Source organism: Macrosteles quadrilineatus, unplaced genomic scaffold (assembly GCF_028750875.1).
Source record: "Macrosteles quadrilineatus isolate MER2022 unplaced genomic scaffold, UCM_ALF_1.0 Scaffold_1__1_contigs__length_201487025, whole genome shotgun sequence".
Classification (NCBI taxonomy): Eukaryota; Metazoa; Arthropoda; class Insecta; order Hemiptera; family Cicadellidae; genus Macrosteles; species Macrosteles quadrilineatus.
The window spans coordinates 105,169,925-105,187,741 of record NW_026542594.1 but is presented as its reverse complement, the minus strand read 5'-3'; the positions used below and the strand labels follow the sequence as shown (position 1 = coordinate 105,187,741).

At 33.7% G+C, this 17,817-nt stretch overlaps 1 protein-coding gene across 1 annotated transcript in view; it reads right to left on the bottom strand.

The window, feature by feature from the left end:
• The window catches only part of LOC129004524 (probable Rho GTPase-activating protein CG5521), a 247,406-nt gene that overhangs the window by 35,547 nt on the left and 194,042 nt on the right, over positions 1–17,817 (bottom strand). Inside the window, exon 30 of the mRNA XM_054433140.1 lies at positions 5,298–5,490. Coding sequence (XP_054289115.1) covers positions 5,298–5,490 — 193 coding nt within the window. The remainder of the gene's footprint in view (positions 1–5,297; positions 5,491–17,817) is intronic.

The window sequence follows — 17,817 nt, the reverse complement described above, 5'->3', positions numbered from 1 at the left end:
ACTTTGGGAAACCTGAACCTCATCTCCGTGTCTCAAGTCATCTGTCAGCTCAACACAAAAAACCGGGTGCTACAGTGTTGGGGAAGCTACTTTTAAAATGTAGCTAGCTACAACTACTGCTACATTAAAAAAAAGTAGCTTAGCTACAGCTACAGTAAAAGAAAAAGTAGCTAGCTACAAGTACAGCTACAATGAAACAAGGGTGGTTCCAGGGCTAATTTTAGGTGGGGGCCATTCTATCGGTGGTGTTGGGGTATTCTAATTCTAGGCCAGCATGGCCACGACTACTGGGGGGTTTGGAATACCCCCCATTGCGGGAGGGGGGTCCAGGGGAAATTTGTGAAAAATTATTCTTGCAAAGTCGACATTTTAAGCAATCTGACAAAGAAAAAGTTTAATCTCTTGTAATCTGAAAAAGAGAGTTTGAGTGCAAAACTTTTTTCAGTGATAAAACTTTTTCTGCTCTTACCGGCCCTGTAATTTCACCCATCTATTTTTAAATGTTTTGTTTCATAATGTCGACGCGCATTGTATTCCTTCAACAATGATTGTTTCCTAAATAAACTATATTATTGGAATGGATAATAATGAAATTAAAAAATGTAATACTTTAACAGGTTTGCTGCAGCCCACCAATAGCAGGTCTAGAGTCGAGTGAACCTGTTTGGCTTTCAAATATTTCGGTCTGATGAATAGCAAAAGACGTGCGGTGATGTCATGCGTTACAACGAGAGTCGACGTAGTTTGCTAAAGCACTCACAGATAGCAGCACTGTCCGAAACTAGATGGTTCCATTGTATTGCCAATTGCAGGGAGAAAGCCGGGACAACAAGTTGATTTCTAAGCTTGCCAGAAGGGTATTTTATGGGGAAATTTACCACCAACCTACACCAAAATAAAGCACCCATTCCTAGCTAAACGCAGACATAAAAATACCCGTTCTTCCCGGTGTGCTGCTGCGTAGAAATTGAATGGAATGTATGCGATGCCGGCACTCACCGGTGAGCGTTCAGCCTGGCAGGAAGGAACTAGAGCATTCACCTGTAAGTGGTCCGCAGTGAACGTGTTAAAATGGAAAGAATACTGTAGTTAGTTTTAATTTCAAACTGCTTCTTTGTTGAATCCATACACAACTGCTCATGGCCATTTTTCAGTGGGAACGTTACAGAGAAGGGAATGAAGTAAACAAACATATGAGTCATCGGCAGAAATGAGCCCAGGAGATCACAACAGGAGCGGAAGTTGGACAGAATAATGGGTTGGTATTTCCTGTCAAAACACGACGCAGTAAAATACAGTGTCAATCTTTTGAATCATAACAAATTTCATAGAACTTTGATTAATAGAGGGTTTCTTGCTACTACTTCGTCTAGTAGAGCTGTGACAGTTGCACAATTTCGAGAGTTAAGAGTTGAAATTATAGAGGATTTTGGACTAAAACTTCAGATTTATAGAGGTACTTTTAGGGACGGAAAATTCCATAAAACTTTGATTTATCAAGGTGTTCCTCATGAACTATTCGAATTTTAGAGGTAAAATAAACATTGCAAACGGTAGGGAAGTACAAAGGGAATAAACAAAATTCGATTTATAAAGGATTTTGAACTATTGAGGTTGATTTATTGAGATTCCACTGTACTTTCTTTTATAGACAAACCACTCAAAAGTGTATATCTATCATCCCTTAAACTAAATTTAAACTCATTTTAGCGAATTTTCCATATAGGGAATATAAGCTATTACCGTAGTACTCATGGTAAGACCTGGACCCAGGACCGATTTAATTTTTCATTTTGAGGTCCCTCAAGGCCAAAAACACCATCCGTTCAAATTCATATATATGTGTCCGTTAGCGCGATAACTTGAACAAAAATGATCCGATTTTGATTAAATTTGGTACAAACGTGAACACCTACATTTATTCAAACGAGTTGGCGATCCAGCATAATCGGACCATGGGAACGGGGGTTTATGGGGGGTTTTATGGGGTAAAAATGATGGGGTTTTCCCATTTTTACCCTAAAAACAAAAAAATTTGCAATTTCTTTTTAAACCGTTTTGTAGAGCTTAAACAAAATAAATCATTTTGTATAATGAGCGCTGTTGTATGCCTAACGGTCACGGAGAAAATTAAAAAATAGTGTAATTTAAAATTCCCATGTTATTCTTATGGAGAAAATGAAAATTGTTGTAGTTTACTTGTTTATGGATATATATTGATAAAATTTGGCAAATTTATTTATTTCATTATATAGTATTGACATATGGTCAAAAAACTTTTTAACCTCCCCGTAGCAGCAAACCTAAGCACACGTTAAATCTAATGTTATTTAAATAGGGAATAAATATGTCTTATTTATGGAAATATTTGAGTAAAAATGTAATCAGACAAGTTGAAATTCGCTTAGTCTGCAGGTTTGCTGCGGCGGGGGTATTTAATTATTTTTTATTATTATTACCATAGACAAAAAGAATGAAATATAGACTGTCAGCCGTGCTGCGGTTACCATGGTTACCATAAGTTCCGGCGCACACCGCTGTAGTTTACGTAGCGTGTACGCTGTAACTACAGTGGCGATCCCAGCGGTGTGCGCCAGAACCTATGGTAACCACAGCACAGCTGACGGTCTATATTTAATTCTTTTTTTCTATGTTATTACCAAGATGCAGTCAATAGCAAAATAGGCAGCTGAGCCTATTTAAACCCAAATAGATCCTGAATATTATCAGGGCCGAACCGACTACCTTCTTAGTACTCAAGTGGCAAAAATAATGGTAAAGGAGTCTGCAGTGAGATCTTCCAATCAGCTTCCATGTGGAAGTGACGGAGCCGAGCCAGTTGTGGAGCACAGCCATGCAGAGTCTAGAGACGACCTACCTCAACCCATCCCAGCAGTGTGTAGTGCTAGTGATGAGTGCCTATCTGTGTCCTCCGACGAGTTAAGTGTTTGTGATCAATTAGAGGGAAATTTTAATTGTACAACTGAAATGATTGATATTTCATCACAGAGTACCACAAATTTTGACAGTGTAATTGACAAAGCAATTCCGCATTTAAACTAATCAATAATGACAAGAAACATAATTTCGCAACAAATGATCCATCTTTTGGTTTTAATGATTCTAATAAAACTTCAGGAAAATCTTTGGACTCTGAAAATATCAATAATCACAGTAATAATAATAACAACAACAATGAAAACAGCATTTCACAACATAATTCACCAACACATAAAATCGGTAACAAGCGGGATGAATCAGCAAATTTTAGAAACAAATTAATCATACTACACCAAAATATTGAACATCTAGAATCTTGGAACATTGGCTTAGAAGTAATCATTGATGAAATTAAACCACACACTTGTAATTACTGAACACAATATGAAAGATTATGCAATTCAAAAGATTAATATTGATGACTTCACTGTAAAAAATTATTTTTGTCGAAGTAAGTTTTCTAAAGGAGGAGTAGCAATATTTGCTAAAAATAATGTAACAGTAAAGAAAATATCACCTAAAATAATAGAGAGACTTTGTCAGGAGAAGGTTTTTGAATGCTGTGCTGTGAAGTGCTGTACTAATGGGTATGAGTTCGTATTGATAGGTGTTACGAATGGAACTGACAAAAAAACAATGAGTACTCAGTGAAAGTAGTGACAATAATTTATTTGAACCATTTTACTAACATCTTCTTTATAAGCCAACATAAAACTCAACTCTTTTGTTTACAATCTCTCCTTTAAATTAATAACATGTGTTTTAATTATTAGTAAGCATACAATATTAACATTGACAACAGCTGGCAATTACCAGTAAGTTCAACCATTGACTATAGGTTAAACCAACACAGCATATATAACAATAGGTGTGTATCGATCTCCAAGTGCCGATGTTAATTTATTTCTGGATAATCTTAGTTTTGTAGTTAATAGCGTTTCAAATTTTTGTAAAAATATTATAGTAGCAGGAGACATAAATATTAATGTAATGGTAAAAGATAACAAGTTTAAAGAACTACCGAGCATGTTAAAAAGTCACAATATGCGATATTTAATAAATTTTCCCCTCAAGGGTAGTAAACGACTGTCAATCGGCAATAGATAATTTTTTAACAAATGTCACAAATGTAAAGTTATATGTTTATGGTCTAATTACTTTCTTATCAGACCATGATGGACAAGTATTAGAGCTTGACATTGCTGGTAGTAAATTAAAACCAAAGGATAAAGTCAAAACTAAATCTTGCCGAAATTACAGTTTAGAGGACATCGAGATGTTTAAATTTAAGTTGCAGAGTGAAAACTGGATGGATGTTTATATGCTACAGAATGCAAATATTCCATATTTAACAATTTATTTTATCAATATTTTATTGAGTGTTTTCCAGTAATAAATTTAAAAACTGGTAGTAATAAGAAAAAATGGATGAATTATGATTTAAAGCTAAAGAGGGATGTTATTGTTAATTTAAGTAAGAAAGCTAGATTATTAAAACAATCCATATTTAACGATCTTAATATCTTAAAGAAAAACTACAAATCAGATCTCTTAAATGCAAAAAAAGAGTATTACAACAACAAAATCAAGCAATCATCAACACGGGAACGGGGGTTTATGGGGGGTTTTATGGGGTAAAAATGGGGTTTTCCCATTTTTGACCCTAAAAACAAAAAATTTTGCAATTTCTTTCTAAACTGTTTTGTAGAGCTTAAAAAAAGAAATAATTTAGTATATTGAAGCGCTGTTGTATGCCTAACGGTCACGGAGAAAATTCAAAAATAGTGTAATTTAAAATTCCCATGTTATTCTTATGGAGAAAATGAAAATTGTTGTAGTTTACTTCTTTATGGATATACCCTATATATTGATAAAATTTACAAATTTATTTATTTCATCCTATACTATTGACGTATGGTCAAAAAACACTTTTTACCTTCCCCGTAGCAGCAAACCTAAGCACACGTTAAATCTAATGTTATTTAAATAGGGAATATGTCTTATTTATGGTAATATTTTAGTAAAAATGTAATCAGACAAGTTGAAATTCGCTTAGTCTGCAGGTTTGCTGCGGTGGGGGTATTTATTATTCTGATAGCTTGAATTGTTGGTTAGGTTTGAGGGAGGAACGAATTATATTTGTCATGTAAAGATTATAACGGAATTTTTCATAAACTAACCATCACAAAAAAATGAACTTTATTCAAACCAATTAACCTAAGCAAAAGTAAACTAAATCGCTTTGGTTTTTAGTTAAACAACAATGAAAGAGAGTCAAATAGTTTCAAATAGTTTACCAGATAGTTTCAACTGTTCGGGAGTGCAGTAGAGGATGGAGGCGTCCCAGGAGGCCTTGCCCGCAAGGTCTCTCAGGATGACTCTGACCTGGGAAGTGGCAGTGACCAGTCCTGCTGTCACTCCTCCTCCTGGCACCTCCAGAGTGGGAAGTTGTACCAGAGACATCAACAGGTTGGTGCTCAACACAAACAGCTGCAACACACAAATCATTACCGATTGTTCATCTAGAGCCTCATTAATCTAAACAAGGAGTTTTAAGGACGAAATCTCAAGTCATATCAGGGCGAGAGTAGGTTTCTAGAATGTGTAGTTTCACACCGACAGCTTTTCTGGTTTTGCATACGCAAGTCAATAAATTAAGTTTTAGAAGCATTACTAATTATTTGGTGCATTTGTAATTTGTAAAGCACTTGCAATGCATGCTGCAGCAATGCATTTGTAAAGGCTATACAGTCCTTGACCATTGTTCTAATGATCCATGTAAAAGTTTGTAAAACTGCACGATGTTAACTGCAGGATTTTGACAATAATGCACTTTTTGACTGATTTTTGTTAAATAAATTAAATAATTCGTAATTGCATACCGGTACTCTAATGGCTAAAATATTGTTGTCTTCTACTTACCAACTGAAGTGTTTCATTGTTCCTAAAAAGTTATCAGGAGTTGTCTAGAGGGCTGTTTTAGACCAATTTTGAAACATCACTTTCGGTTTGGGGGACAGCAGCTGTTTCAGAACCTTTTCCCTGAAGTTGTACTAGGTTGTTCATGTTATTCAGGTAATAACTTGCACATTTAACATTATCACCTACTTGAAGTGGACAAATATTTTCTTGTGGCATCTCAGCATCTTCCATTCTCAGGGACAATATGACATCATCTGGTTAAAACTATCAACTCCCTTCATTTTATATAACTTACATTATAGTGCATCAGAGGCTTGAACCTGATCTTCACCTACTGTCGTATATTTTGGTTAGTGACCATCTCGTTGTCGACTAGGTCAGATGTAGGTTACTGTTCTTTTATCCTTCCACTTTTCTATCATAACATTAGCCACAGTCACCCCTAGATATAACTGAGCTGACTTTACAGCTTTTGAAGTATGTTTTCAGTCCTTGCGCAGTGTACCAGTGGTAAGTGTCAACGTACGTAAAAGCTTGCAGGACAAATTGTAGCTGATATAGATATTGTCCATAAATAGGAATAGCCTTTTTCCAAAAAGTCTTAGATAATTGCAGCTATATTTTAATCGTATGGCCTTTGCCTTAATATAGATTGGTTTTCCCTGTGTAGACGAGGAAACAGAATTGCAGGCCCTCCATTGAGCGAGTAGATTTTGATTCCGTATTCGTGCATCCCTTTTATGTGTTTATGAATCATTCGATAGGTCAGGCTCATCATATCATTGTTAAGTTTAATTGAAACATGCATGGATGATATTCATGTACACTAGAGCAGGGGTCTCCAACTTTTTTGTGGAGGGAAGGATGAAATAGTCATATTTTGGTACAGAAAATTTACCCTACCCCCCTCAAACCCACCAAGTCGTTAAAAATTTTTTAACAAATGGTTTTTGAGATTTTTATACTTTATTTTTATTTGATATTTTACCTTATACATGTATATATTTTGTTGGCTGACTAAAATTTCAGATATACCTAATAACTTTAACTTTATACTTTTTTATGAAATGGCGACCATACATAGTAGGTATTTTAAGCCAAGTATGAATGGATATGAGTGTAGGATGAGTGCCGCGATCTTGTAGTCTTGTTAGTGACTAAGGCCGACATTCCTTAGACACAGCTGTTAATTAATAGCCCATACAGCTAATGGCAACTAAGGGACCTACAGTTTATAGTGGAATCCGAACCACATTTTTTTGCCTTGGTATATACGAATTGGTCTAATAAGGATAGCACTGCGGGTAGTCTTAGTACTCACTCGTGCGGACGTTAATCCACACCAGGGAGTATCGCATCCACAGTGCATGCCTATAAATATCCACAATTCGTGACCTCCTAGTAGCTGGATTACACCCGTCCCAGTCAACAAACACTATAATAACAAACACAGTGTTACTGAAAATGAGTTTTTCTTGGCTATTTCTTTACTTGACTATCTATATTCTGTACATATTTTGTTTTATAACATATGGTTTAATTGATTGTTATTTGGAATGTTTTATCCATGATTCACGATTGCAAATAAAATAGCCAAGTCAAATCTACCTGGAGTTATTAATCTGACTTATTAATAATTCCCTACACACAGTATGTCATAAATCCTTTCTACTATAAAATTTACTTTATTGGACTTTTAATTATTGTATTGGCGATACTGAAACCTCACAATACAGGAGTTGACAACAGGTGTAAAGCATAAAAAGAATAATATTTTTTTGTGGGAATATTGAATTTGCTACTTAAAATGTCAGCTATTTAGTGAATTTCCCATATAGGGAATAAGCTATTACCGTAGGACTCATGGTAAGACCTGGACCCGGGACCGATTTTTTTTTTCGTTTTGAGGTCCCTAGAGGCCAAAAACACCATCCGTTCAAATTCATATATATAGTAGTACATATATAGGTAGTATATATATTTATAAATATATATATACAGGGTGAGTTTCTACTGACCGTGTTAACTTCGCCAGTAGGTTCTACTCACTAAAAGGAACAAAAAAGTTAGTATAAACCCCTGTCCGAATTTCAACAGTTTGGCTGTAATAGGGGATTTTGTGTTTTTCTTATTTTATTAGACTTTGCTCCACAATTTATGTAATAAAAACTTAACTAATTACTTTAGAGAGTTATATAGTTGAAATCATTGGAAAGAATATTAAATTTGCTATAAATCAAAGGTTTAGTTCAACAATTATACCATTACATAGTCCACGTTATATCCAAAATAAAGTAAAAATTGCATTAAACTAATTAATTAGGATAATTTTCATGAGCCCACTTTGATACATAAACCTGCACAGGGCCGGATTTAGCATTTTTGCGCCCCTAGGCCCAAATAATTTTCCGCCCCCTAGTCTGGTCACAGTTACTTTCCTTCAAACCTTTATTAAAAACTATATCATGCCCATTGACCTAAGTTAATTGCTTGAATACCACTCCACGTTGGAATCATTGCAAGTTTTTTTTAAGAATTGACTTGTTTATAGAGTTAACAAAATGCCGTCTTAAACACTTTTAGCAATTTTATGCTTTTAATAAATGCTCACGTTTGTGGCCGTGGGACTGAAACAAAACAACTGAACCCACCGAGCATTCCTGAGAAAAAAAAACATGGCCATTGATTCCAATTCCAGGCCAAAAAACATGAACTCCATACAGTACGTGATACCATAGATTAAACATATTCCTTTAGTAGATTTGTCATCATTTCGGATTAGCTGAAAACAATTCTTGTTATTTAATAGGAGTATGTTTTATCTATGATAGTACCTAGTATGTTTGATCTATGTTTAAACCTAGTTTATCCAAAATAAAACGATCTAATCATCAACAATAGGTCGTCTCCTGGTTATATTACAAGAAATTGAAACACACATCATAGAACTAACCCTAAAATAATGGAAACAAAATTACGTCAAAACTAACGTCCAGTGTCACCAACATGAACTAGACATGAAAAAATTTTGAATTAACAATGTCATAAGAAGTCGACTTGAGTTATATTTAATCTATGGTCGTACTGCATCTAGGTTATATATTTCCAAAGCAAAACAGAGAAATATTCTGGCCAACCGTCGATCCTTAGGTCTGAGGAGAAAATGACAGCATTATTGGTGCTTTGGAGGGTATTGAATTTTTCTAAAACCTATTGCACACTGAGATTAATATTTTTTGGTTAATTTTAAAGGTAAATTCATCGTTGTTTTAATATTCAACACAACTTATTAACTTGATCCTGCAGATTGTTGTAAACTAATCAAAAGTCAAAAGATTAGTTAATAACTTTTGTTTTGTGAGGTGAGGGTAGTAACAATGTCTAGCACGCATGCGCCCCTAATCACTCTGATCAGTAGTGCCGAGCCCAAACCAGCATAGTGGCAGTGCAGTGGCAATACGATGCGTACCCCTTGGGCGCTCGTCAACGTCAACATTCCTACAGCCTACTCCCGTATAACCAATGTTCGTTACAAATTTTGTAACGAAATTGATGCGTAATTCTGAAAAATAGTTTAGATTTCCTAACAATTATTTCTTCTTATGAACTTCAGAATCACAATGCTGTGTAGTTTTTTTTTTATCAACTGTGACTATTTATTTTTTTATTTTTAGATAGCCTAGGTATAAAAAAAATACTCTCGGCCGTGCGCCCTCTGGGACCTTGCGCCCATAGGCCCGGGCCTGCCGGGCCTATTGGGAAATCCGGCCCTGAACCTGCATCTATGCAATGTTGAAATGCATAAAAAACTTGGCCATTTAATAATCTTTCGAATAATATGCTATTCAATACTATTATTGATATAAACCAGTGAGAAATCAGCAATAAACTACAACAAAACAAGGTTTACAGATTTTGTTTTTGCATAGATTTTACTGTTAATAATAATTACTGAATACTCCATGTTGTATTATATTGAACAATCTGATAAAATTTGTACATTATTTTTGTAAAAAAATAAAGCACGAAATTGTGTGGCCATTCAACTTTTATAAACACAGTGTTAAACATTTTACCCTGCAGAATACCGGATGGTAAAGAGTGTTTGGTTTCAAGAAAAAAATAAAAAAAATAGTTTAACCAGCTTTACTATTTATTTTGAAAAACAATAGAAAGGAAACCATAAGGATAGGTATGGGATTGAACTGAAATAATTGCAGGGAAACTTAAATAGTAAAGTCCACAAACTGTACATCGTTAGAGAGAGAGAGAGAGATTTGATAAGGAATCTGAAAAGTAAACAAATAATAATTTCAGGAGTTTGTCATATTGAACCCCCCCCCCCCCCCCCCGTTGCTTCCTTATCTTTCATCTGTACCAAAATAGAATTCCTGTAATAGTTTGTTTCTAAAATAAAAATTATTATAAAAATCTTTTATCTATCGAGTGTAGTTTCGTGGTTATTCTTATCAGATAGAATAATATCGTTGCCATATGTAATAGTTCCTCCTTCGCGTCACGCAATAGCGTAAAAAAAACAGTTCCCGTATCTCAAGACAAGACGTATATTTCCAACGTATATTAGGACAAGATTCACGTATATTTCCCGAGATAAAGAAAATCCGTATAATTCCCGATCTTCCCGGTCCATGGACACACTGTAAATATTGTACGTCAATAAAGGAGAAATTGACTAAAATTTCTACTGAAGGTGAAAAAAATAAATGAGATGATGACTGTTGGCTCAATTCAATTGTAAGCATATTTTTAGATAGGCTAAGTATTCTTATTGAGTATTTGGATAAGAAATGTGACAAATTGGTTGTAGCAGGGGATTTTAATATTAATGTACTTAAAAATGATAACAAACACAAATTATTTAAAGAAATGTTAAAAAGCCATAATATGAAATACCTAGTTGATTTTCCTACAAGGGTTACAGAAAACACAAAAACAGCTATTGATAACTTTTTAGTAAAAAATATAGATTCATCTAAAATTAAGGTAGAAGGTCTAATAACCTTTTTATCTGATCATGACGGTCAGTTACTAGAAATTAAATCAAATAATTAAAAAAAAATACTGGGCGTCCTAAAAAACAAGAAATACGCAAGTTTTCACCAGTAAACATAGACCTTTTTTCTTATTTTTTGTCTAAAGAAACATGGACTGATGTATATAATGCTGCTGTGGAGGATAAATATGATAACTTTCACAAATTATTATTTTATTATTTTGATCTAGCTTTTCCAAGAACGTTAATAAAAAAAAATAATAAAAAACAAGTTTGGATATCAGAGGACTTAAAAACCAAACGAACTAATATAATAAAACTAATCAAGGAGTATCGCAAGAATAAAAATAGTAGATTGAAATATTAGTTAGACCAGGAAAAGAAAGATTATAAGACTAAACTTATACAAACAAAAGCAGATTTTTTCAACAGTAAAATTAATAATTCTTCAAACATACAAAAAACAGTGTGGAGTATAATTAACTGTGAAATTGGGGATAAGCAGGACAAACAATTTTCTAATTTTAATCTTAAAGTAGGTACTGAAACAATTTCTGACCCACACTTAATCTCGAATACCTTTAATGATCATTTCATTAATAGTGTAACAGACGTAGACAAAAGTAGTGACAGTAGCTTTGTCAAGGAAGATGTAATCATTAACTCAACCTGTCATCTGACTGTAAAACCTAAGTTTAGATTTAAACAATTAAATGAAAGGAAGGTGGAAAAAATTATAGAATCTTTAAAAAATAAAAATTCTTATGGTCATGATGAATTGCCAGTGACAGTAATTAAAGCTGTTAAAAGTAAATTAAGTAAAGTCTTATGTCATCTAATAAATTCGTCCTTTGTATCAGGCATATTTCCAAAACAATTAAAGCTTGCAAAAATAATTCCTTTACACAAAAAGAATGATACAGTAGACGTTTTAAACTACCGACCAATATCTGTACTATCATAATATCTCTAAGATATTTGAGAAAGCAGTGCATTTGCAGTTATCTGAATTTTTGGAAACAAATAATTTATTGGATGATAACCAGCATGGGTTCAGGCATGGTAGGTCAGTTGTTAGTGCTGCTGTATCTTTAATTGAGTCTGTTATATACTCAGTAGACAAAGGAAATTTTACAACAGGAATATTTACCTTATATAGACCTTCCAAAAGCTTTTGATAGTGTTAAACATTCAAAGCTAATAGAAAAACTTCAGATTCTTGGTCTCTCTCAAAATGCTTTAAATTGGTTCAGTTCTTACCTCCATGACAGATTTCAGTATGTAGAAATTTCCCACTTAACTAAAGATAATAAAATTACTAAAATATCATCAAATTGTAAGCCAATCAGGTTTTGAGTACCTCAAGGATCAATTCTAGGGCCTTTGCTTTTTCTTTGCTACCTGAGAGGAGTAAACAGCGCATTAATCTATAAGCTTAATAGTAAGTTGTGTCTTTACGCTGATGATTCAAATCTCGTTTTATCAACTGCCTCACAAGAAGAAACTGAAGTGTGTTCTTACATTGAATTGGAAAACCTTGGGAACTATTTGAGAAATCACAATTTACTTTTAAATCCACAAAAAACTAAATTTGTAATGTTCAAGACAGCTCAAAGTAAACTACTACCAGAACCTTTAATAATACATGATAACCATAACATTGAACACGAAAAAAGTATAAATTTTTTAGGTCTGACAGTTGATCAGAATCTGAATTGGAACGAACATGTGCATAAAATTTTGGTTAAAATTAATTCAGGAATTCACACATTATCTAAAATGTCTTATTACTGTGATCTGAAAACATTAAAAAATATTTATTTTGCCCATGTTCACTCTCATACATTGTTCTGCATAGCGCTGTATGGTTCAACAAAAAAGTTAAATTTAGAAAAAATATTAAAACAGCAAAAACGAGCAATCAGGATCATGCTTAAGTTAGAGTATGATGCATCGGGGGGCCACCAGTTGACCGACAAGATACTTGGTTGTTTGCCACTAGACCGTCTTTATTAATTAAATAGATAAATACTGAAAACCAGTACGTCGACAAATTATTTCATCGTCAGTCCAGTTGACCGGCCTGTAAAACTAAATTATTATATACGACAAAACCAACTTGTCATCAATCGACCCGGCCGACATACCACTTGCTCGTCTTTTAGGTGGGGATGTGTTGAGCAGCAATGCCAGTGGCGCGCGCAGCTGTGGAGGGCGCTGTAGGCGTACCAACTTCTGTATCTTGTAGCGGCGGTTTTTATTCCGACGATTTCCAGCTATCACAATGCAGCGGACTAGTGAGGTTTTTTATTACGTGTAATAATTGTTTGTTTCTCAATCGATATTTGTTTATATACAGCACAGTGAATATAAATATGCCTATATTAATTTAGTCGGTTGAACTCCTCCGCCATTTCTTAAACGATTTTATCTATTGACGTCTCATTAGAAAGAGCGTGTTGCGTAGATTTGCAAACTGACCTTACATTTTTTTTAAAGCCACTTGGGCTCCGCCTCATTGGCTTTTAAAGTTCCCATGTTATCCTTATGAAGAACATATTTGTTTTCATTATGATCAGCTGGGTATTATATTGCTGGTAATATTTAAGCTGCAATTCAAAGAAATGCGTCATATAAAAATTAAATCCTTAAAAATTAAATCATTGAAAGGACCTATTTGCCAATTATCTATAATATTAAAACGAAACAGTGTTTTTTTTTATTTCACGATTCTGAATCAACCACTCGACGGATTTTCATGATTTTTGTGTTGAAAGAAAGACAATTTTGAGAACTAGGGAATGCCGAAGCCATAATTTTAGTTTATTCTTGTAAACTACTAAACTTGTAATTTTAGTTCTTCTTATTTTAGTTTATGATTGAACACAACGTCCCCTAGGATACTGCAATTAGACAAACCATCCTTTTATGAAATCGTGTTCAGTTGTGGTTACATTTGGGGGTGCCTATATCAGCGCCCCCAAACGTGAAAATATCACTTTTATTTCAACTATGAATATATTGTAGTTTAAATTAACTAATATGGGAAATTACGATGTACATTTATTCTATGAGGGTGGGTAATTATCAAGGACAGAACTGATAACGGTATGGATAATAAACATTGACAATTACGTCATTAGCTTTACTAGCGTGTTTACTTTTTATATTCCTGCTACATGTGACCAGTTCTTTTTTTTAAATGAATGTTATTTTAACCAAACAGCTCCTGCTACATGTGACCAGTTCTTTTTTTAAATGAATGTTATTTTAACCAAACAGCTGTTTCAAAGCAAACTGTTATTGTTTTTACTTTTTTTTGTTTACACTTATTTATTTAGCAATTAATGCGGTGAAATTGATATAAAGGATAGGTGTGATGATTAATTTTGATGTTAGGACACTTAAATTACGTGTACTGTGAATTTTAATGGATATTATCGTTTTATTTTAGGTCGTTTCTAATCAGACCTACTGGAAATTGTGTATAGTAGTTGTATTGTGGTGATGATAATTATGGAAGAGGCAGATATGCTATGGAAGGTGGTATCGTTGACTAGGTCTATACACTTCTCAATTGACTATTTCTCTCTCTACTGTAGGCAACTTATAATCAGTGTGCGTCTGTGCGAATCGGCTGCAAATCTCACTTCAACGCTTTTCACATCGTAAAAATTGCAGAATTGCTGTTTTATTGTAAAATTATCGGATTTAAAATGCATATCCTATTAGGCCTATGATGGAATAAAAACATATTTGGTCACACAACATTTGTTTACAAGATGATTTTTCACATTAAAACTGCAAGAAACTTTGTCTTTATATGTGTAAACTAGATGATCTGAATTGTACACGGTTTTAACTGAGTACTGAATTCCCGTACGTAGGACGGGCTAACACCTCGTGTATAATATTAAAACGTGACAGGGTTTTTTTCAAGATTCTGAATCAACCACTTGACGGATTTTCATGATTTTTGTGTTGAAAAAAAGATAATTTTCAGAACTAGGGAATGTCGAAGCCATAATTTTAGTTTAGGGTTTCAGTTTTTTGATAATTAAGTTTTGAATTTTAAAAAGTCTAGCAGCCGACGCTAACATTTTACTCTAGCTTTTGATATAATTCCATTTGCTTAACGTAACAGCTGTAAACATTCAGATTTTTCGACACAAATTAAGCATTTGGATGAAAATGAAATGACATACGTAGGGTTGACTTATTTATTTATACTATGTGTAATGCTATAATCATTGATACGATCATTTATTCGGTAAGAGGATGAGAGATAATTTAAATATACATACAGTAGTAAAATACTAGATGTTCTAATTTATTTTTTTGAACAGTCTATAAAATCTTCAGTTTGTTTTAGTGCAATATAATTTGTTATAACTAGCCTAACAGCTGGTTGAATAAAAAATATTCTAAGACCTATGAGGTTAGTTTATTTACTCTGTGATTTTGTCATTGATTATAGGAATTAAGTAAGATTCTATAACCATTGATGTATACGAATTGAAGCTCACGAGTCTTCAAAAGAAAGCTTATGGAAATAGTATTACTACTCGAATTTTTGAGGAAAGAGTTGAATAGAGGATGGAGTTGGGAAAGTAACCACGATCACAAGTTATAATTAATCTTGGCAGCTTTTTCTTTACAATGAATTTTGAACTGCTTAAACTAAGCTTGAATTAGGAATAGACAATATAATGATATAACTATATACAGTTTTTATGGACTGCTCGATTCCCGTACGTAGGACGGGCCAACAGCCCAGCCTGTCTTACTAATATTATAAATGTGAAAGTTTGTGTGTTTGTTTGTTTGTTTGAAGTTCAATCACGCATTAACTACTAGATGGATTTGGCTGAAATTTGGCATGATGATAGCTCAAATTCCCGAATTACATATAGGCATATTCTTTTCTCAAAAATCCTTTCGGGCTTCGCCCCAGTGGCTCTGTAGTTCCCCATGTTAACCTTATGAGTATTCATTTTTAAAGGGAATTAAAGAATTTAGTCAGCTGTTGGTTCTTAAAAACTTGGTTCTATGATATGCAAAAGCAATAAAAAGTTATAAGATTTACCAACAGCTATACGGGCTATGCCTCATAGATCTATAAATCATTTTTTTTAGTTTAATCATTGGATATAGCATATGGACAAACATGATCCGGGTAACATTAATTGCGAAGCATTTGTTTTAGCTTGAAACTGTCAGATATTTTATAGGTATTGCTTTTAGTGAATTTCCTATACAAGGAATAAGTTATTTATGCTTTTTCGTAGTGAAATGTATGCATAATATCGAGGATTAATCATTCTTTTTCACTCGGTATTTCAAAAAAGCCACTTTTATTTATGTGTGTAAATTCCGCTTGGTGAAAATATTGTAGACAATGTTGACCCACCTGTTTAGGGCCAAAAAGAGAACCAAAAATAAAACATTTTGCTACACCCATTTGACAATAATTGTGATATTTTGAACGGGATAACCTCTGGGTTTGGTACATTCTGTATAAAAAACATTTAAAATATTTTGAAGTTATAGTTGAGTTTTTTCTTTTGTGGGAAAATTTTTATTTCATGACTGTGGAACAAACGGTTTGTCTGAAATCAATTGTGGGCACCTGACGTGATTCACCCTGTGTAGTAGGCCTACTTCATCCATATCCTTCTAGGAACATCGGAGCAGTTCGCGCTTTCTCACCGAGACTACTTTCACTTCCTCCCCCATTCGGAACCATCGACTGATTGGCACCCCTAATGTGCCGGGGAGGGCCATAAATCAGGGAATTAGCTTTAACAATGCCCGGGTGATATTATAACAAAACTTCTGTCTACCTTCGACTGGTACGTTCTGAGTTGCATATTCACGTTAGAGGCTTTTCTTGCCACCATTGAAATTTTAGTTATATCGATCTGCAGGGTGAAGTTATTAATTTTATCCAAGATGGCTACTTTTTTAATTGCATCAATGTTTTTTAAAACACCAAAGATCGGGTTTTCTGAATAAACCTAGGTAATACAAAAAATGCTATTGTTGTATGGCAATAGGCCCTTTTGTTGTATTGCCCTTTTAAAACATTTTTAGTCTGATTAAACCAAAATACAAATTTTAACTTAATTGTGACGCTGCACTATAGCCAGCTTTTTAAATTGACATGTTTACTTTAGGCAACTCACCTTTCAAGGTGTAGGATTATTGGTTTTCTTATTTGACTTTTGCAAATATTCCTTAATGCGTTTTGTTGTAAATTTATTTTTCCGAAATACAATTTTTATGTAATGAAACATAAACACATTCAATACATTTCAAGAAAAAAATACATGATATAGTCGTCTAAAAAACATTTAAATAAATACACAAACACAACGTACGCAAAACATTTAAAATTTAATGTAGGCCAACTATTAACCGGTCACGGCACGGAGGCAGACTCACTCATTAGTGGAAGTTTGCATATAAAGCGAAGTCTAAAACACAAAATATAGCGAAACAATTTCAGCAGCATCCGTGAACATCCATGAAGATCACGATGACATTGTAAAATCTCCCGTGACCTTAGCTACATTTGTGAAACCCTCCACAATCATTATTTTTACTTGACGCGAAGACGTTAAAAAGAGAGCCAAATGAAACACCGTTATGAGTGGACACATGATTGTAGGTTATTACGGCTGATTGTTTAAAATGTACAACTTTTTCAGTTATATTTATCAAACAAACGAATATTTATTTATTTAACCTTTAATCTTCATTTTTACATACCTACCAACTATTCTATATATATTTAACAAGCCCATCTTCAAATAATATCACCTCTTATTTCTTCTTTACAACAGGTTTCAATGAATGGTTATGTTGTGTTGATTTCGTTA